At 40.2% G+C, this 21,014-nt stretch overlaps 2 protein-coding genes across 4 annotated transcripts in view; both read left to right on the top strand.

Moving 5' to 3' along the window:
• The first annotated feature begins 477 nt into the window (after positions 1 to 477).
• On the top strand, positions 478 to 4,564 carry znf770 (zinc finger protein 770). Its single transcript, XM_071497862.1, has 2 exons — positions 478 to 607; positions 948 to 4,564. Exon 2 carries the CDS (start codon positions 1,004 to 1,006, stop codon positions 4,343 to 4,345), a length of 3,342 nt encoding a protein of 1,113 aa, XP_071353963.1. The 5' UTR covers positions 478 to 607; positions 948 to 1,003; the 3' UTR covers positions 4,346 to 4,564.
• Positions 4,565 to 4,802: 238 nt separating this feature from the next.
• Positions 4,803 to 21,014, top strand: part of aqr (aquarius intron-binding spliceosomal factor) — a 46,903-nt gene continuing 30,691 nt past the window's right edge. For 2 of the 3 annotated variants that reach the window (XM_071497859.1, XM_071497861.1), the window contains exons 1-19: positions 4,803 to 4,923; positions 5,373 to 5,470; positions 5,928 to 5,984; positions 6,281 to 6,321; positions 6,415 to 6,450; positions 6,537 to 6,657; positions 6,832 to 6,972; positions 7,722 to 7,790; positions 7,956 to 8,056; positions 8,166 to 8,242; positions 9,216 to 9,280; positions 11,447 to 11,563; positions 11,698 to 11,811; positions 12,122 to 12,225; positions 15,182 to 15,284; positions 17,034 to 17,154; positions 17,557 to 17,698; positions 18,458 to 18,636; positions 19,668 to 19,835. In XM_071497859.1, the coding sequence (XP_071353960.1) occupies positions 5,396 to 5,470; positions 5,928 to 5,984; positions 6,281 to 6,321; positions 6,415 to 6,450; positions 6,537 to 6,657; positions 6,832 to 6,972; positions 7,722 to 7,790; positions 7,956 to 8,056; positions 8,166 to 8,242; positions 9,216 to 9,280; positions 11,447 to 11,563; positions 11,698 to 11,811; positions 12,122 to 12,225; positions 15,182 to 15,284; positions 17,034 to 17,154; positions 17,557 to 17,698; positions 18,458 to 18,636; positions 19,668 to 19,835 (1,831 nt within the window). In that variant the 5' untranslated portion in view covers positions 4,803 to 4,923; positions 5,373 to 5,395. The remainder of the gene's footprint in view (positions 4,924 to 5,372; positions 5,471 to 5,927; positions 5,985 to 6,280; positions 6,322 to 6,414; positions 6,451 to 6,536; positions 6,658 to 6,831; positions 6,973 to 7,721; positions 7,791 to 7,955; positions 8,057 to 8,165; positions 8,243 to 9,215; positions 9,281 to 11,446; positions 11,564 to 11,697; positions 11,812 to 12,121; positions 12,226 to 15,181; positions 15,285 to 17,033; positions 17,155 to 17,556; positions 17,699 to 18,457; positions 18,637 to 19,667; positions 19,836 to 21,014) is intronic. The other variant, XM_071497860.1, reaches the window with a different exon arrangement.

Consider the following 21,014-nt stretch of genomic DNA (forward strand, 5'->3'; position numbering starts at 1 on the left):
AGGCATTATGAATTTTTGGAGTCCAATGTCATTCATTTGGTATTGCAGTAGTTAATACCAAGTGGTTTAAAATGTTCTGGCCAAAGGGAAATTTTCACAGAGGTATGATTGCAATAAAGTTGTCAATTTCTAGGGAGGCAAGGTTTGATATAGGCCATAAATTTAGTATAGGTCCTGGGTTTTTTCTTTACTTTATTTTTGATACTTTTGTCCTGAGATATTTTAACCAACAAATTAAAAAGAAAAATGTTGTTTTCTGTTCAAAGCGGATTGGTTGAAGAGGTATTTATAATAATAGGCTTTGGGTAGATTTAGTATTTCAATGGTATAATTCGTCGATCTCTTCAATCTAGAAAATATGACGTATCACGCCATAGATATGACATCACGCCATATCTATGGCGTGATGTCTCCTCACATTCGCAAGTCTGTCGCGGATGGGAACTAAAGATCTTTGTTTCCCGCCGTACATTTTGAGGGACGTACATTCTTGTTGCTGGGGTGACGTCAGAGATTGTTGCACCGTTAGCTAGAAAGCTAAATACGATACACACATTGTTAACTAATAATGAATACATTAGTTGTAAAGGGGCTCTGAACGTCTATAGTAAGTGTTTTTGACTTATACACCAGCAAAGCAACCGCTGTTAGCTGGTTTCGACGTTTACAGCAATTTTTCTGTTATGTTGTTAACGCCTTTGTCAAGTGTTATTAGCGTATAATGTCAGTCATATGTATGATAATTGTTGTACAGTTTCATTGCAGTAATATATTGTAGACAGTTTTTATATGTAAGTTTGGTTACACAAGGCACACTTTATTTAAATATTAATTATAGGGAGGTTAGTCGTATTATTACAGTAATGTTTCCTATTGTAAATTGTCAGTTGCACTGCTAACTCACTCCTTCCTTGCTTTGAATTTTTATGCCTTATGCTTTGCCCTAGGCCTTGTAAGAAGATTACCCATTGGGAAAAGAAATCACTAAGGAGGTGATTTGAAAATGCATCAGTGCCCTGTTTGTCCAAAATCTTTCTCATCACCGTATAAACTTCAGAGACATCATGTTATCCATACTGGCCAGAAGCCCTTCATCTGTAAAATCTGTGGAAAATCCTTCACGCAATCTGGGCATTTAAGAACACACTTGGAGAAAGTCCACCATTCACTGCTTCCAACAGGCAGTCTGCAGGATGGCATTTTAACAAATAACCAGCAACGAAAAAAAAAAGATAAACCAGCGGCAGGAATGAGCACACATGTCAGTAGTAATTACACTATGATGTCATCAGTGGCCTCCCAGCCAGAATGGGAAAGTGGATATGTAAATCACAACGTTTTTCTTCCGTTGTTTCAGACTGAAAATCCACCCAAAAATAAGCCTCATATAAGTAATGGCTCAGTGACCCATATGGATCCAACACATCGGGATCAAGTTCCTTCTGCAAATGTGGACACATCTATGTGCAAAGCCCAGAATGGACACACCTGCAAAATCTGTTTGAAGTCATTTAGTTCATCTCTTCAGCTTTGGATTCATTTACCAACTCATAACAAGCCATTTCAGAGGGGCCAGACTTTTTGTAAGAAGGCCCATTCCAAGACGTGTGTGCAGTCACAAGAATTGATCTCCAGTACAAGCAAAATGACTCTGAAACACCAGTGTCCTAAATGTCTTAAAACCTTTTGTTCACCATCCAAATTACAACGACATTTTCTTATTCATACAGGCCAGAAACCCTACTCATGTACAATCTGCTGGAAAGCCTTTAGACAAAAGGCACACTTGAAATCTCACTTAAGCACAGCAAATAAATGTTCACTTTCTGCAATCAATGCAAGGAAAAGACAGAGGCTTTGTAATGACAGTCAAACCTCAACTCTACAGCCTCAGTCATCACTTCCACAACCCACCAGTCATCACACTCCTGTGAATTCATCAGTGGAATTCAAGTTACAATGTAAGATAAGTGTAAATACTGTGCAGGACCTGAACAAGGCTGAAATCAAATTGGATGCAATTGTAAAACCAGGACAACCACTAAATACAAGCAGTCAGTGTCAGGGTGTTTGTGATATAACAGGTGACGAGCCTCAATACTTGACACAAAAAGATGTGAAACCATTCCAGTGTATGATCTGCAACAGATCATTTCGTCTGGCAGTTAATTTAATACGTCATCATAAAATTCATATGAACCAAAAAGAATTGGAAAGTCCTACTGCTGTGCAAAACAGTAGTGATGCGAAAATGTCCAATTCTGAAGCAATAGAACGTTTACCTAAACCTAATCATGCACACCCCATTGACTTGAACATTGTTGTTAAACCAGAAACATGGAGTGAAAATTGCAGTGACTCTTTTCCCCGGGAGACTGCGTTAATTGCATCAGTAGAACAGCAGAGGGAAACCTGCCATGCCACCAGTAAGCAGCAGAGAATTAACACTTTACATCAATGCCATACATGTTCAAAATGTTTTCCATCTGGCTCAAAACTGCAGAGGCACCTGCTGACTCATACTGGACAGAGGCCCTTTGGATGTGAGATGTGTGGAAAGAGATTTCGGCAGAAAACACACTTGAGGGTCCACTGTCGCACTCACCTGTGGTCCAGATATCACAAACAGCGATCGCTTTATATCAATCGGCCGCCTTCACGCATAAGTGGGTTTAGCACAAGGACTGCAGGAGATCTCCCGATCCAGGAAGTGTTAGTGCATAAAAAAGATGTTGAGACATACACTGACAGAGATGTCATCTCTGCAAAACACCTGGATAAGACCCCTTCTATAGTGATTCTTCGGAATTATGACAAGAGAGAATTGGAGAACAAATTGTTGCCACATAGCTCCAAGAAAAATGAGGTTTCGAAAGTGAATGTGAAAAGGACACAGACTGCTAAATCAATGCAAAATCCAGGCAATGTACAACACAAGTGCTTACAGTGTTTAAAGTGTTTTCCGAGTGCCTCTAAATTACAAAGGCATGAGATGGTTCACACAGGCCTGAAACCATTTCAGTGTTCCACGTGTGGAAAAGCTTTTAGGCAAGCCTCACATCTGAAAACCCATGAAAGGACACACTGTAAGAGGAAACCATTCAAACCCGTCCACCAACAGGTGGACAACAGAAAACTTAGAATGGATAGTGAACAGCAGTTTTACCCAAGGATCACTGTTCGTATCCCACCACAGCAAAACTCTGTGAACACAGAAACTACACATTCAGTTTTTGACAGTGCTTTAAGTAAAGGAGACAGTGTGCTGCTCTGTGCCAGGCATGAAAAATCTATCACAAAAGTGAACAGTGTCTTTAAGACAAACACTAAAGGTAATACTTGTAAGAAAAAGAAACTTCACATTTGTCGGATATGCTGTAAAACCTTTGCTTCTCCATATAAGTTGTCAAGGCACTTGGTCACTCACTCTGGGATAAGGCCATATAGATGTACTTTGTGCAGCAAAACCTTCACACAGCATGGTCATCTAAAAGTTCATGAGCAGAGATGCAGACAAGTAAACAGGATCTCCGATTATACCCAAAGAGAAATGATAAATACCAACCCTCTCCAGGATGAAATCATTGAAAACCTTACTGATTGTACAGATTTCAACGTGGATGCAATAAGAGAGCAGGCAGAGTCGCATTATACCAGTGTTGGTCATTACTCATTTACTGATGGAGATTTATCTTATTGCACAGAGGCAATAGAGACCGAATGGCTGGCAGTACCGGAAGTAGGCTTACAAGATGATAATAACGAACCAGAGAAAAACCAGAGAGAAAATTCCAATCAAACTACAGAAAGTTATGGTGAGGTTACTGACCATCATAGTTATTCATTTCCCTCTGAGCTTGCTTTTGAGATAAATAAGCTTGTCCAAAATCAAAACATGGCAGCTCCATTGTCACATCATTATGAGGGTAATGCACATAATGTAGAAATACCATGTCAGCATAAAGGAGTTCCAACTATTTCAGATAGCAACAAGGTTATCAGTGATGAACTTGTGACTTCTGTGGGTGAGAATCAAACCCAGGCAGATTTCCCAGATGAGTACTGGTGTGAACCTCTAACTGTGTTTGAATGTGACAAGTGCTCTGAAAGTTTTAAGAGCAAAAATGATCTTAAGCAACATCTTTGTTCAGCTAATGTTCAGCCTAAGATGTCGGAGTCAGCCCAGAAGAATCATTGTGACATTTGCTTCAAGAATTTTGTCTCTCCCTCTAAACTTAAGAGGCATTATCTTATCCACACGGGTCAGAGGCCATTTAAGTGTGATATTTGTGGCAAAACCTTCACACAATCCGCACATGTCAGAACACACAGACTGACTCATTGATAATCAGTGAGATGTTTTTTTTTTGTGTGTGTGTAAAACGGTGTTGATGATGATCACAATTTGTCAATATGTTTGTATACATGTATGTAAAGTGTGTAATAGGTACATAATAAGGTATGAATATTTTAAATCTTGTTTTATCTCGTATTTTGCAGTGAATCCTGCTCAGTTTATTCTGTCTGTAGAGTAAAACAGTACTCAAAAATAAATACTTGAAAATAATAACCTTGTGGTACTTCACTTAAGACCAATTTTTAGTTATGTTTTCATTATTTACTTAGCAAATTGGAGTACTGTTTCATATTTTCGTTTTTTTTGGTTTTTTTTTGTACTTTTTTTATTGCTATATTCAGCATACTTTCTCCCCACAGTTTCCACACACAACAGTCAAGAGTTGACGTTTGTCAAGAAATATGAAAGGGGAACGTTCCGTTCCGGAAGACATGCATTTTGTAGCCGGGGACGATTTTAAGGACGTACCCATTTAGGAAGTCAGTCGCATACAGCGCGTTTTTGGTTGTGTACATGCCTAACGAACCTTCTCACGGCGCTCCACACATGCTGTAAAACGAATAAAGGTTAGTGAGCTTATTTTATCGTATATTTGTTTACGCCATGGGACTGCGTGTATCGATATCACCAAGAACTATTTGAGTAAACTATCTTTGTATCACTGGCTAATTAGCTTAGCTCATCACCTAACGATGAGGTGAAACAGCTAACGTCTACTAATGTCAGTATTGTACATCGCTATTTTAATAAGATTCTGTAGATGCGTAAAGCAGAGATTCGCAATCATAATAATATTTAGAATTGTACACACTTCACTATTCTTTATCATACAACCTAACCTATTAAACTTTTTTAACCTAACTAGCTTACTTTCTCAGCACTATGTTTACATGTAGCTTCGTTGCCCCATATTTACAAATAGCCATATTAATAGCTTGTTTGCCTCGGTGAACACCTAGAGCATCTTTCAAACAATAAATTGCTTTATTTCTACTCTTTTTCTCACACCCGCCAGTGTAGCTGCTTGAGAAGGCCACCATGGAGAAAGAAACACCCGCTAAAAAGGCTGCAGCTCCTTCTGTGTCTCAGATTAACGCAGAATATGTCACACAGGTAATTTACATTTTACCGCTAAACTACATATGTGGTCGAGCTCTGTGCGTTGAAATATGTTTTCCATGCTTATTATGCTGAAGATCAAGAGATTGTCTCCTCACCTGCAAATTCACCTGTAAATGATCTTATACGTGAACCTGAATTGTACTTGGATAGAAGATACTTATTACATGATCTGTTATACCAAAACATACTTACTGTATGTATGGGGTGGAAAATGGGATCAAATGGGAGGAGTGTACTTGTGACAGAGGACTTGAGGATTTGTGCTGAACACAATGTTCTGTGTAGAGTAAAAGTTGGAGAATTTTTCTTTCGATAGATAGTTGTGTGTTTGGTATTAAACCAAAATATGTGTCTTATTAAACACAACTTCTGTGTTGCTCGATGAACTTTTGTATATTCAAGCTGCCATGCTTACTATCACTGATGTTTTTCTTATTTCTTGTTTCAGTTGGCTAATAAATATTGGGCTCCTCATGCAAAGAATAAACTACCATTTGACCCTAAGGTGAGATACATGCATTGCCACGTCTTAGATGGGAAAATATCCATACTTTTTGGTTGAACTACTTTTGCAAATAAGTGGCAGTGTTCTGTACACTGCATTTATAATAGTGTGTTGGAACTAACCAAAATGTCTTTTAATAATTTGGTTCCATGCAGTAAAATGGTAAAGAGGTGTAAAGTGCTGCTTTTACCAGTGAATAAACTGAACCTGAACAGACAAACTTATGTTTTTGGCATTGCGGTGGGGGTCCTCTGTGTTTACCCTAAAAATTCTAACATTCTTTGCTGTTTGTTTAGGTGATGGAAGATGTTTATGAAAAAGAGATTCTCAAGTCCAAGTAAGTGAATATATAGCATCTTTACATTAAACTGCCATTTTACCGCAATATACATATTTTACACTTGTTATTGTCTTTCCTGTATGTTTTCAGATTTGCCATCAGAAAAATCATGCTGCTTGAGTTCAGGTGAAATATTTCACTTCCTCTTATTCCTTCTATTTATTAAGTAGCTATCAAATGAATAGATACTCATTTATTTTCCCATCTTTCAGCCAGTACCTTGAGAACTACCTGTGGGTGAACTACACTCCTGAGGTGTCCAGCAATGCCTACCTCATGTCCATTTGTTGCATTGTCAATGAGAAGTTCAGAGAAAATGTCCCAGCTTGGGAGGTAAAATTAATCCTTATCTAAGTTTAGGCTAATTGTCTTTGCATTGTTACCCAGCTTCTGCAGAGACCATATTTGTGCAAATTACTTGAACACTGTATTCACCACTTACACAACTATCATTCAAAATGATGGCATTCTATAATGATATCTTTCCTGTTGTATACTGTACATCAGGTGTTCAAGAAGGAGCCCACCCACTTCCCTTTCTTCTTCAAATGTGTGATGGAAGCTGTGTTGGCGGGCGAGGAGGCTGGCCTCACTCTGAAGGAACAAACTGTGCTGCTGGTCTTCCTGGACCACTGCTTCAACAGTCTGGTTAGTACCACTACACTAATATAATACTAGTGTCTTGACTTACCCACTGGTGAAATTAGTATCTTTGGTAATGTCTGGGAGGGTTATTCTTCTGCACGCAGGATAAATGAGCATGTTTGTGTACATGCCAGTAACTAGATTATTATCTTATATTCTGATTACAATATTTACATGATTTAAAGTAACGTTTTTATTAAATAAAACCAGGCTGCACAGATTTATTTTAAAAATTCTGCATCGCTTATCATGGCACCAAAGAGCAAATATGAACCACTTAACTGAGCTTTTCCTCTCGAATTTTCAAATTTTACATTTATTATATCATAAATCTGTTGTTGTTACTCTAAATATGACTTTAAGGATTAGCATGGCAATTTCAATAATGAGGATTTTGCTTATTAATGGTATCAATGCCAAAATGCCTTGTTGGAAAAAAAAAATACTGTGTATGAGGAAATTAAGGTAATTGTTTGTTAAGTCCACTAGGTGGCAGTAATGGACTAGGCAGAACAACTTGGGTCAACACACACCCATCTGTATCCTGCAGCCGCATTAAACCACTGGGAAGCACTGCAGATGTCTCACTTTAAAATCTGCTGTGATAGCCTGCTGCACTTTGAGTGTATCGTATAAAGGCCTCTAAATATTTTAGTTGCAGACTTTTATTATGGGCTGAAGTGTAATAAAAATCTGTCATATGCAATACATTTTGACAACTCCCTCCCTCTCTCCCTCTCTTTCTTTCCCAGGAGGTAGATTTGATCAGAGAACAGGTGCAGCAGCTCATCTCTCTGCCTATGTGGATGTGCCTCTTACCAGTAAGATGTCAACCTATTACCCTAATTAAGTTTCTCTGTGGGTTATTGGTGCATACAAAGTAATTAATTTGTTTGATAATTTCATTGGAAAGTATTGCTTCAATGCTATGACACTAATTCTTAGATAAAATAGACTGTACTGATTTGTTTCTGTCATGTTTGCAGTCCAGACTTCAACACGAGCTAAAGAAAGTTCCAAAGCTGCAGAAGTTCTGGAATCTAATAAAGAAGAAATTCGATAAGATGGATGCTGACGCAGCTGAGCAGTAATTTTATTTCCTTTGCTAGCGTGTTCAGATTTATACAGACAGATTTATACAGTAAGTTATGTGTTGTACCCTATAGGTTTCTGATCTTCTTTTCTGTCTTCCCTAGGGCAAGAAAAGAGAGGACCTTCCTCTCAGCTCTGATTAAAAAATTTCTTGGGGTTCTCACCTCAATACCACCCTCAGGTAAACAGGAAAAAACACTTTTATTTTCCTTGGGATCTCATAGTGTTATTGTGTACAACTACTTAACATTGAATTCCTTCAGCAAGAAGAATGGCCGTTGGATTTTGACTTTCTTTTTAATAAAAAAAAAAAAGTGCATCTCTGGTTTTGATTTCTACCTCTACCTACTGGCTAAAATTAATCATCCTGGGTGATTCTTCCTGTGGCTTTGGTCCCAAAACAGGATTTTGCGTTTGCTCTCACTACCTCTCCTAGCATGATTAATGCACTAAGGCTTTCCTAGAGCTTTCACAGTGTCAGAGAGCACATCTTTTCTAACCAGGGCCATGTTGCCTGTATGAAGCACAATATTTGCCCTTTTTGTCAGTATTTCACTTCCACCACTCCTTCTTTTCTCTCTGAGTTGTGCAGCTCCTGAAGGAGCATGTGCTCCAGCTGCCATGGAGCCACTGGCACTGACTATTATGTTGTAATGCAGGCCGACACAGAGGCCCCCCACCTGAATGCTAAAAACAGACCATGTGTATTTGTGTGTTTAGGTAGAATTCAAACCTGACAGGGTAGATTATAATCTAAAGAACAGCAGGAGTCACATCACTCTAATTCTTGCTGCATGCTTCAACTTTGAGTGCATGCACACTTACACACACAAGCAAGCACACCAACATGCTTAATGAGGACTGAGGTCCCAGCATGCTGCTGTGCTGGCAAAGCAGTATCTCTTAGTGAGGCTCACACACTCAGCATGGCACCTCGGTGTTGTCCACATGCGTTTGCTGTCCTCATGTCCTTGGTGATAACTACACAACCTCCTTTTTACTGCTACATCTCGCAGCTCCCCATCTTGTTTTGGCCTTGTATGTTCATACAGTCATGTCTGCTTTTCTGTCAGATTGCATTTGTCACTGACAGCGTGCACTCCCCGATCAAAAGTGAAGTGCTAACCTCTATGATCTTCATTCCTTTTCCACAGAGACTGTATCCATGGACAAAGTACATTATTGTGAGAGATTCATTGAACTCATGATTGATTTGGAGGTAAGACACAGCCTACCATTCCACGGCCGTATTCAGCGAATATGAAGTTGTGCTATTTGAACTTTCTCATGCTAAAAGAGATTACAGTGAAATGCAATGCTCTCAGTCTTAACACAGTCTAGTCAGAAACTAATTTTCTCTTTGCATGTACATTAGAAGAGTATAAGTCTACAGTACATTTGCTTCATCATGGTATCCTGATGAACGAAGTGGTGTCGACATCCATATCTGCAGAGCTCAATGGCCTTTTGTCCTTCATGTTTATAGCTAACTCAGGTCAACAGACAGTGGATAAATGTCCAGTCTCAGCTCCTCCCGATGCGTCTCTGTCATTGCTGTCTGCAAAGCTATGCAGGATTTGAAACAGTAGTCTTTGATCAGAGGATGAGGAAAGGTTATTTTTAGCATGATGGCTTTTTGACGTGGTATAAGGTGTAGGATAATGTGCGGCATGTGTTTGACTTAAGATCTGAGAATAACCCCTGGGTATAAAGGAGTAATAGCTTATATTATTTCTGCGCTGTATCGTGTTATTATCACTTTTTAAATTCTAAGTTCACCATCAAATGTCTCGGTCTCGATTCCTCATTTACGTTTTGTTGCCTACAAAATTGAAGAACGTCTTGTGAAATGCAGTGGAAGTCTTTTCGGTATTTTTTAAATATGCAAATGTATCTGTATTCATCCTAACAGTTTGAATGAAGAATTGAAATTCTGCAATTTCACTGTTTTCACATTTTATTTATGATTTGTTGTCTTGGCTTCTTTGTACTTGGCCTGGGGCGGATCTGCAGCGTACTGAGCAGCTCTACTCAAATGTGCAAACATTGTCCTTTTTCTCATATATAGATTGGCTACAAACGCTGGCTTAACCTGTGTCACTGTGTTGGTCTGACAGGGGTTTGGATTACAAGACAAATGCCCCTTTTACCACGTAGACCTGGACTGAGTATATACCAGATTTTGTTGGAAGATGATGAAGGTGATGAAGTAGGTAAAGAGGAACATTTCTGAACCATTATATTGGTTGGTTTAAAAGAAATAATTAGGGAAAATGGATTTTTGACACAGCGTTTTAGGGAGGCAACCTTGCAGATGTGGTTGGCTATCTGGAGTGAAGACACAATGTCACGTAAGATTGTTGCTCCTGCTGCCTTTGCAGATCTCCTGTTACTAGCAAGGGAGCTCAATAGATTTCATCTGGCTGTCTGCTGACAGGCCGGCCTTGCTTTTCCTGGCAGCGGCTAGTGGCCGGCCAGTGGACTGTCTCCAGAGACATCTCTTGTCCTTTAGCACTATCCTTTTACAAAGCTTCAGTCGCCTGAAATCCATACTTCCCCTATCTGTTGACGCCCTGAAAATTAATGCAGGGGAAAAAAGATCCCCGATTTCATGCCCGTTTTATGCTGGCTGTCAGGACTGTGTTGAGATCAAAGATGGCCGTTGGATGTAAAGGTATCTGCTCTCTGTGTTCACGTATCACGTGCTGCACCCTCTGCCTTTTGAAAAGCAGCTTTCATGAATAAAAAAATAGATATTTCATTTTGTTGGCGTTTTGCATTTCAATATTCCATTTCATATTCTATTTCACAATGCTAATTTCTTTCTCTGGGCAGTTCTTCTCTCTTACAGCCTGTACAGTGTAATAGGCTCCTTTTTTGTTCTGTGGGCACCAGTCTTCCTCTCACTCAGTTCATCAACACGTTCAGTGTTTCTTTGTTATATTCATACCAAAGCACCTCTGTTTCCTCATTTTGACAGGTTTCCTCTGTTTCTGCCTTCACGTCATGTTCCTGTGTAACAACAAGCAAATAAATAGTGGCTATAGAAGTAGCTGAGCCAGTTTTTCCCCTGTTGTCTTCACATCTCGCTGTCAGTTCGCCTCATTGTTTCTCTCTATCATATGTTTCAAAACAACCTCAAGACAAGAAAAGACCATGGATCAATAAGATGTATGGATAATCGTGGTCCAGATTCTCGGAACTGTGGTTGTTGTTGGATGAATTGATTCTTTTGACCCCTGAGAGGTGTCAGTTTATACAATACCACATTCCTTTTTTCCTGTGGTGGAGGAATATCAGATCATTTTTGTCAGTCAGTAAACCGTCAGTAAACCACAACTCTAAGCATTTATTGCAGTGCTTAAATAGTGTTCTTTGTGTCCAGGCCCTGCTGCCCACCAGGCGTTGGTTTAATACAGTGTTGGATGACTCTCACTTGGTGGTCAGCTGCCACCTGTCCAGCCTCACCAAGAGAGAGAAGGAGGGACACCTCTTCTGCCAGGTATTACACACATACAAACATGAGAAAATATGAGCATGTGCTCTTGAAATTATTGTAAACATGCATATTGAGATCAAAATCACCCCTGCACTGATTTTCATGTGTAGACGTAACTTTTGCTGTCGTCTCTGTAGCTGTTGGACATGCTGAAGTTCTACACAGGCTTTGAGATCAGTGACCAGACAGGAACCGCCCTGACAGAGAAAGAGATGACTACTCTGCACTATGACAGAATCACCTCCCTGCAGGTAAAGATACGTAAAAGAGTACACACGGACATGCAGTGGTGTATTTTGCTGAACTGTTTGAGAGCTCTAGTCACACAATGATACTTAATTGCGACTTAGTGAGGTGTCTCAAAATTGCTTAACAATTGCCCAACTTTGCATGTGTGTATTGTGTAGCAGTTATCGTTTGCGTATCTTAGGAAACAAAATAACCTTCGCTGCGTGTAGCATCATTTTTGAGTAACAGATCCAGGTCTGGTAGTAGAAGTAATAATGTTGATATCGTGATGCTATGTACTCAGGGTTTTACACTGTGTTTTCTGTCTTGCAGAGGGCAACGTTTGCTCATTTCCCAGAGTTGCACGACTTTGCTCTGTCGAATGTAGCCTCAGTAGACACTCGAGAATCCTTGACCAAACACTTTGGGCATCTCAGGTAAATCAAAACATCTGAAATGAATCATGAAATGAACTTGCAGTTAATCAGTGTGCAGATGGAGAGATGTGGGAGGTTATGCATGATTGGACTGAGTAAAATTACAGTGACCCGTTAATAATAAAATTGCTTTAGCAAGAGCGTTGTTTTAGCTTTCTGGTGTGTAAATGTACTGCACATGTACTTAAAGGTGGCTCACCTTTGTTTGCTTAATACCATTTTGCTTCATGTAGGACTACACTCTATTTACCTTTCTGGAAGGTATTAAGAGAAAATACCATCATTTTTACATTTTTCTCTAAAAGCACTGTCCTTGGTTTAAAGAGTTTCCCAGAGGCAAACCAGTACAGAAAGAGATACACTGATATGACCTATAACTTATAAAAGGTTCTTCTCACCACCAAAACATATAAGCCTCAGTAACATACAGGTACACATGCAAACCTGTACCCATCTTGGTCCGATGTTGCAGTGAAGCACCAGACCACCTTTGCTGCCTGACTTCCCTGCTAAATGGCAGCTAGGAAGCCCTTGAACAGGCAGCTGGTACCAGCCAGAGAGAGAGGCGCGCCTCATTAATTTAATCGATTTTCAGTGGCTTGAGAATAAACTCTTTGAACAGCTGTGTTTGTCAGATCATATTAGCTGGCCAAAGAGCCAAAAAGCACCCTCACTTTGATGCATCGGCCAGTGTGTGTTTTGTTTTTTTTTTAACTCGTACATGTGCATGAAGGAAAGTGAAAAGACATTGATTTATCTGTAATTTGTAATTACTTCAGGGTTTCTAACCTTTCTTGGCATTTGATATCATAATGAAATTTTTTAATTAGTGACTTTTAGAGGGTCTGTAAGCCGTCATCAGCACACTCTGAGTGAGTGACTGATTACTTGTTTGTTTGTACAGTATGTGATGTCTTTATATGCCATGATTGCTCTGAGGTGCCATATTGAAACACCACAAATTTCCTCTTTGCAGTCGATGTTTGTATATCATCAACTCTTTTAAACTTCTGTAATGGATTATAAATGCTTAAACCCCATACTAAGTTTCTTTGAGTCAGGCAGAGGGTTATGAGCCGAGCTGAGCTGAATCAGGTAAAGACTTAGCTGAACGATTTCATGTATTTCTAGAAGCTCTGCTCCTTTTCCCAGAATTAGGGTTTTGAATATAGCAGGAACTGCATTGTTCCCTGCTCCACAACTGTCACCAAAGAAGCTCCTGGGTAACTCCAAATATGCCAATCAGATTTAACGAGGCACTTTTCATCCAAACAACTCATGCTAATGCCAGTTTATTCCAGCTGCGCTACCCATGGGCTTAGCTGCGAGTCACCCGCCGCTCTGAATTTATCTGCTAAGTCCCCCAAACACGCATATGCAGCATTACTGCATAGCCTGCCCACACATATACATCCCATTCTCTCACCTATACACAGACACACACAGATACTTCTTCCAGTTACATAAAACATGTTGAGTGTCATTTCAGGCCAAAAACGAATGAACACCTGACTGAAGAGTATGCATCACTTTGTGAAATGCTAGAAACAAATTGAAGAGAGTCAGCACCACTGGAAATGTTGAAATAATTGGTGTAATTAGTTCTGTGACTTGGTCCCGTCATTGGAAAGGGTGTTAATATTTTAACAGCTCCACTTTTCAATGAGTCCTGGTTCATTCCTATTCTGAAGAGATTATGTGACTAAGAAAAAAACAAAAACAAGATGAAAGCAGAAACCAGTTTAATTTTCAGCAGATTACACTGCCATAACAGCCATTTGTTCTAGTTGTGCGTTTTTCTTGTGTTTAATAAAAGGTGTGTGATTTTGTCACACATCGTGGTCGTATTTACACAAGTATCTAACTAGTTGAATACAAGTGCTCTTACCTGATTTGATAATCTCTTTGGTAATTTGCATGATGAAATTACACACCAAATTAGTGTAATAGTTTCCGTTTAATCGCTTATTTAAAATCTAAACAGGGTCTAGACAGCCTTAGGGCTATAGAGTATACTTACTGTGGACCAGTTTCTATTATGTCTACATCCTTATCTTACCCTGCCAGTGGCTCAGCTGTCAGTCATGACCTGGTCCAGTCATCTCCATTACTCAGAGTGAGTTGTTTTGCTGTTGTTATTTTGTTGCTAAGGGAAGGAATGTCCACATGACCTATGCCAGGTCATCCACTGGGCCACCAAACTGCAACATTGGCAGAATTGCCACCCCACTGGCCAAGCATGGCATCACAACTAGCAGAATGCATGCAGATACACGGATACAGTCCGTCAGTGCCACGTGTGGCTGTCCAGTCCTGTCACAATGTGTCCAGGGCCTGTCCTTCGTTGTGTACCAGACCCTGCCTGTGTCACAGTGTGTCAGCCTAATTAAAACAGGTCTATATGCAGAGAGCCACGCCTCAGCTTTCTGAGACGGAGATGGGCTTTGATTTTCATAATCCTGTCGCATCAGTGCACCCCGATCTCTTAACATACACGCTGACAGAGCAGGACTGCAGAGTCAAAGCAAACTCAAGAATTGCTTTGTGCTGCAGTGCTAACAAGCACAAACAATTTGATAAGGCTGTTCTTCACACACACAGTGTTGTCGCCATCACCATTTAGAAAATTAACTTTTCTCAGAAGGTGATGTAGTGTCCCAAAAAAGCCCCTACACATCATCCCTTCAATATGATGTACCAAAGTAATGATAAATAGTCAGAATGTTTTTGTCATCATCGTGTGATGTTAGTAGACATCATTGTCACCATTGTCACTGTTGACATTTTAATCTTCACCATTTCAGTCATTACCACATCATTAGCTTTGGTTAGCAATTAGTTACCATCTGCTTTATTTTCATCCCTGCTCTGGATAACTGTGTCAGGTAAATGTGTAATTTGCAAATATTACTCTTCTAGCTAACTAACCACTTGTTTATCTCATATTTCTCCGTAGTCCCAATAGGCTCCACCAGGTGGCCTCGTACCTATGTCTGCTGCCGGAGCTGCCTGAGGGGCAGGACACCACCTATGAGAAGGAGGTTCTTCTTGAGCTGTTGGTAAGTGCAGTGTAAGGGCTCTTATTATACTATCTATGCATTTTTGGTTTTTAGCATTTAGAGCTGTAAATACCATGTTAGGTGTCTTTCATCCCATGCAAATCTATGGTATCACAGTGGAAAGTGTTGGATAATAAAGAATCATTTTAAATCATATTAAATTCCATTTAATCTTGATATTAAAAAAAGGGGCATTGGTCTAATTATCCTGCAACTGTGAACTTGTTCTATCTTAAGTGAGTCCAGAAAAGTTGCTTTTTCTTCTAAATATGTTCCCATCTTTTTTCTGTAAATCAAAATTAAAATATGTATCCCAGGAAATCTTTAAATGCCTCAGACCTTATTTAAATTGACTATTACGAGATTGTTTAGTTGTAAAAAGGAAAAAAGGAATTAAGTAATACTTTGTGCTGTGTACTTGTCCACTGGCATAAAAGATGTATAATTGGTATTCGTGCACGCCTTCAAACAGTGTTGGCGAACAGTTATTTTCCAGAGCAATAGCTGGCCAGTCAGCGCTACGGCATAATAGGTTTTGTGTTTCTCATTTTAAAGTCATTAATTTTAGCTCTTGACCTTGGAATACATATAGTATCCCCTCTTCACCGTCGGTCCCTCTTGAATTTGCCTTCTAATCCAATTACTGCTTTATGTGGGCATTTGTGTGACGTAGGATAAATTGAAGACGGTGCTGATGAGATAGAGAGCCTTTTTTTCCTTCTTTTCTTTTTTTTTTAAGTATCCCTTGAAAGGCTGGAGCTAGTTTGATTGTGCTCTCTGGTTCCCCGTCCCTTGCTCTCCAAATTTTCGTTTTTAAAAACCCTCCAGGAATCTGCTGGACCCTTGTCCCGTTAGTCTTCCCAATACACACTCACACATGTGTAGACCTCTTCATCAGAGTGGGTGTTTCAAGGCTTTTCCTGTGGTTATTCATAATTACCCACTCAGACCCTCCGCAGGTCCTCTCTGAGAAGCGATGGAGAAGAGCTGTTTCATAATTATCTGATTAGATTGTTGTAGGAGACAATGTCAGAGGACTCATTTGTGTGCGCCTGAGGTTGCCCCCAACAACCAACATCTCTGACCGGGTGGGTTTAATAGGAAGGGGCCACAGGACTAGGACTCTGCCACATGGTAGCAAAACAATCATGCATGCTGCAGAGAACACAGTCATAAACACTTAGGCAGGGAGAACAGCAGCGCCAGGGTTAGCTTTGTTTAGGCTTTTTATCTCCTCTGCTGAAGCAGATGAGCTGGTTTGTATTCAGCAGCAGGTATCACTCCCCCATACTAAGTAATTCATGTGATGTATGTCTTTTTCCAGAAGAGTAAAGATACAATGGAAAAGATGGTTGGGTTCACATGTGTGCACAACAACAAAATCTCAGTTGGGCAGGTGCTAGGGTCAAAGCCATCCATGTCTGTTAAATATCTTTAATATACCTGCTCATAATACCTGCTGCCTTTGACTCTTCATATCCTTTGACATAGCCTCCAGTCCATGTAGACATAAATACATGTAAACCAATGTGGGTTGCTGGTATGACCCAGAATGTTTCAATATTTTTCCTTTTATAAAGTGATCTGAGTAACCTGATAACGTGTTTTTTATTTAATTTATTTAAGCCTTTTAGTGAAGAAGATAAAGATCCTAGACAGTGAGCAGAATGGGCAGAGGAGCATTTCTTTCATTAACCCAATTTCTCTAACATGTCTCTCTCTCTCTCTATGTCTGCCACACATGCACAGGTGTCACGACATGAGCGCAGAATCTCTCAGATTGAGCAACTTAACCAGATGCCCCTTTATCCAACAGAGAAGATAATCTGGGATGAGAACATTGTCCCAACAGAGTACTACTCAGGCGAAGGTGTGTGTTGCATGTGTGAACTGTGATTGTGTTTGAATGTCTCGTCAGTGCCTCATTGTCACAAGTACACACCCATGCCTTGTGTTATCCCTTATCCTAAGGGCACTCATGGGACTGAATTGGCACCTCTCTCTTAGGGAATCCTCTTTAGTTGGCAAGGACACCTTCAGCAACTCACATACTACTGATGATTCAAGCAACGGCCTTATTTTTTTGTAACGTGCAGACATGCTGTACTTTGTATAGAAGCAAAGACTTAAACAGTCAATATAACAAAGGTAGCTACGTACAACTGCCCATTCAACCTTCAGTTGTATAGGAAAAAGTGATGACAATTACTCACATATTTAATTTATTATTCACTCTGTGTGCCTGTGTCTATTCATTTGTCTCACTTCTCAGGTTGCCTGGCACTGCCTAAGCTGAACCTCCAGTTCCTGACCCTACATGACTACCTGTTGAGAAACTTTAACCTCTTTCGCCTAGAGTCCACCTATGAGATCAGACAGGACATAGAAGATGTGGTGTGGCGTATGAAACCATGGTGAGATGTCCTCAATTGTGTGAAGCTGCAGGAAACTTGATGCAGACTCTCTTATTATTTTTCTTGCTACAGATATAGAAATTTCTCTGACTTTGAAAAAGCTGTGGTTTAAGGTTAGAAAATGTTTTAATTTCTGTTAATCTCATATAGCATTATCACTCTTAATAATGTCAAAGATCTCTTATTAATCATGGGATAATAAGAACTTCCTTAGATAAGGCATTAATATTGAAGAATCTAGATTTACTGTATTTGTCCGATACTTGTATTTTCACAACATATTCAAAGGGATGTGATAAAAGTGTGCAATAATTATTTGAATAAGAGTAAATCTGATCATCATATAGAAAGAACAGGTTCTGCGTTTGAAATAAGATTGTTGCACACACACACTGATAAGCATCTCTGTCTTTTTCAGAATAAGTAGAACAAATTTCCACCATTAGCTCAGCTGCAGCACACTTCGCCTTTTTACTTCAGATTCTTATCCTCTGTCTTCCTCTCAGATTGTGGCATGGCGCATTGATAATGTTTTATTAAAAGACGGTGACATTTAGTACACCACATTTGGAAACCCATTGCTTAACATAATAAGTGTTCCCATTATGTCAAGTGATGTAGCGACTTCCTTGTTGTTTCTGCAAAAGTAAATAAGTAAGCAGTAGTGCCATGTGCTGCCCTAAATCCAACTGATTTTCAATCTTGACAGCTGCCCACAGTGCTTGTCTAACTTCTTGCTGTTTCTGTCCCTCTGCACAGGCAATCAGAGTATGGTGGAGTGGTGTTTGGGGGCTGGGCCAGGATGGCTCAAACGATCACCTCCTTTTCCATAGTAGAGGTTGCTAAGCCCAACATTGGGGAAAGCTGGCCTGCTCGTGTCCGAGCTGATGTCACTGTGAACCTCAATGTACAAGATCATATCAAGCACGAGTGGGAAGGTAATACTATATGAGTGTCTGTCCATCATTTATTTTTGTCAATCTTTTCTGTCTTTTTTCAGCACTTTTCATATGTCTGTCTACCATTTATGACACATACATATGTCAGTCCAGCTGCATTGTGTGATGCTCAATACAGATTCAGAAAACAGCAAATCTCCATCCTCTCTTAGGACTATGATACATTATTACACTCCTCTTACTCTCCTCTATAATATTGGATTGCTGCACCTTTACTTTTCTTATTTCCTCCTATCAAGCAGTTAATAACCTCCATAAAGTTTTCCCTTACCACTCTGTTCCATCCCACGGGGCCTTGACTCATGACCCCTGCCTACCTTGTGTCTCTGTGAAGACATACCATTTCATGTGTAGCCTCTTCCACTGAGCCTCTTTGTTTTATTTCCTGATCGTTTTTCTCTCTGTCACTCTGTGTTTGATGGGTGCAGTCTAGATAATGTCAACAAGAGATTGTCAGCTTTGAAAGACTTTGCTTCACTGGAAACATAGAAAGCACAACAAAGCCTTCAGCAGGCTGTCTGCTCTAGCTCTCCAGAGAAAGATATAGGATATGTTCACAAGCCAATGTTTGTTTCAGCTGGCAAATGCTGTGGAAGCAATGAAGTGATCACTGGCTTTAAAAAGGAAGCCTAATGTGTCCTAAATTGATGTCTTCACTTTCTTTATACCCAGTTTTATGGTTTTACTTTTTCTCTTGTAATTCAGTGAAAGTATGAAGTATTACTTCCTTCCATCCAGTAGCCCTTTCCCTATTGTATAATTAGAGCCTCATGTTTTAAAGATCAGGCAAATGCTGACGGGGCGGTTTCTCTTGCATCCCCAAACTCCCCCACACTGCTACTCCATCTTATTAACACTCCTCCATCACCTCTTTCTCTCTCTTTGTGCCCTTTTCACTCTCTTTCAAACTTTCTCTGTCTCTCCGTTTTCCCTCTCTCTGTCTCTAAATACCTTTCTTTTTCTTCTCTCTCTCTCTCTCTGCCTGCTCTATCCATCCTCTTTGCCTATAGGGCTGCGGAAACACGATGTTTGCTTTCTGATCACGGTGCGGCCCAACCTGCCCTATGGCACACGCTTCGACCGGCGCCAGCCCTTTGTGGAGCAGACTGGCCTGGTGTATGTGAGAGGCTGCGAGGTGCAGGGTATGCTGGATGACAAGGGACGTGTCATTGAGGAAGGTATGTTTATAGGTGCTCCTGCCTGCACACACACACACACACACACACACACACACACACACACACACACACACACACACACACACCCCCACCCCCATCAGACCTCCTATAGACAATCATCCACTGACTGGTCCTCAGTAGAGGGTCAGGCTGATGTTGTCATGGTGACAATCAAAGTGAGACCTGACCTGTTCACATTAACATTCCATTAACCTGAGGTCAACAACAACACCTGAGAGCTTTGGGCCTTGCCCCCTGCTGTATTTATTGGATTTAACTGAGGAGCTGCATTCGCTATATCTGGTCTGTTAGAGAACACTGAATGTGCTTGTCCAGCAGAATATAGTGATGTGTCATACAGGGAACATTCACCTCTGTCTCAGGGTAACATGGTATTGCCAGCAACAGTGCTTTTTACTCTTAGAAAACTGATTTTAGCACAACTTGAACTTTATCTGTAGACTATTGTAATTTTTCTAATAAAAACCCTTAGATTTGCTGTCATCAAATATAATAAGAGTTTGTTCTGTGTTTATTCACACAGAGGGAATCCGCTCACACTAAATCCAAAATATCTGGTCTTTCCTGGAAAGTACAATATATTTATACAGCAACATGATCTCTGTTTACTGTGTTGTTCTCTTCCCCACAGCCTAGAGCAGGCCCTCTGAGTGTTTGGTTCACCTAAGTTAGCCTGCAGCCCTGCTATTCTAAGTGTTTTCCTTTTCTCCTGTCGGAACATGTGTCCATGCACTGAAGCACCCTTTCCCTTATCCTCTCTCATCTGTTTGGATTAAATATGCAGAGAGCAGGGCTTTCTAAATAGACATCCTGCCAGGAAACATGCCCTGCCGGTGTTGGCTTGGTTAAACTTTCAGATCTTCTACTGGGATAAGTGGTACTCTGGCTAACTGGGTGGTGGTGCGATGTCACATAAATCACTGGGTACTTGGTGAAGGTGTGGGGGGACACAAGCTGAGAGGTGCACTTTGAGACACTAATAACTGACTCGCAGTGTCTCATAAAAACTCTAATTCTCAAAGACAGAACATTTCTGTAAAATATGTTACCAATGTACAAAGTCTACATGAGTTAGATGAACCGTGCAGTGCATCTCCCTTTAAATCATGTATTGATATAATCACACCGTTCAATACCTGACAGTTCAATACAAATGGT

This window comes from Trachinotus anak, unplaced genomic scaffold, assembly GCF_046630095.1.
Source record: "Trachinotus anak isolate AG129_WGS33_773 ecotype Australia unplaced genomic scaffold, CSIRO_AGI_Tana_v1 ptg000015l, whole genome shotgun sequence".
Lineage (NCBI taxonomy): Eukaryota > Metazoa > Chordata > Actinopteri > Carangiformes > Carangidae > Trachinotus > Trachinotus anak.

Excerpts from the sequence above, each read along its gene's own strand:
- znf770 (XM_071497862.1), top strand. The coding sequence starts at position 1,004 with ATGCATCAGTGCCCTGTTTGTCCAAAATCTTTCTCATCACCGTATAAA.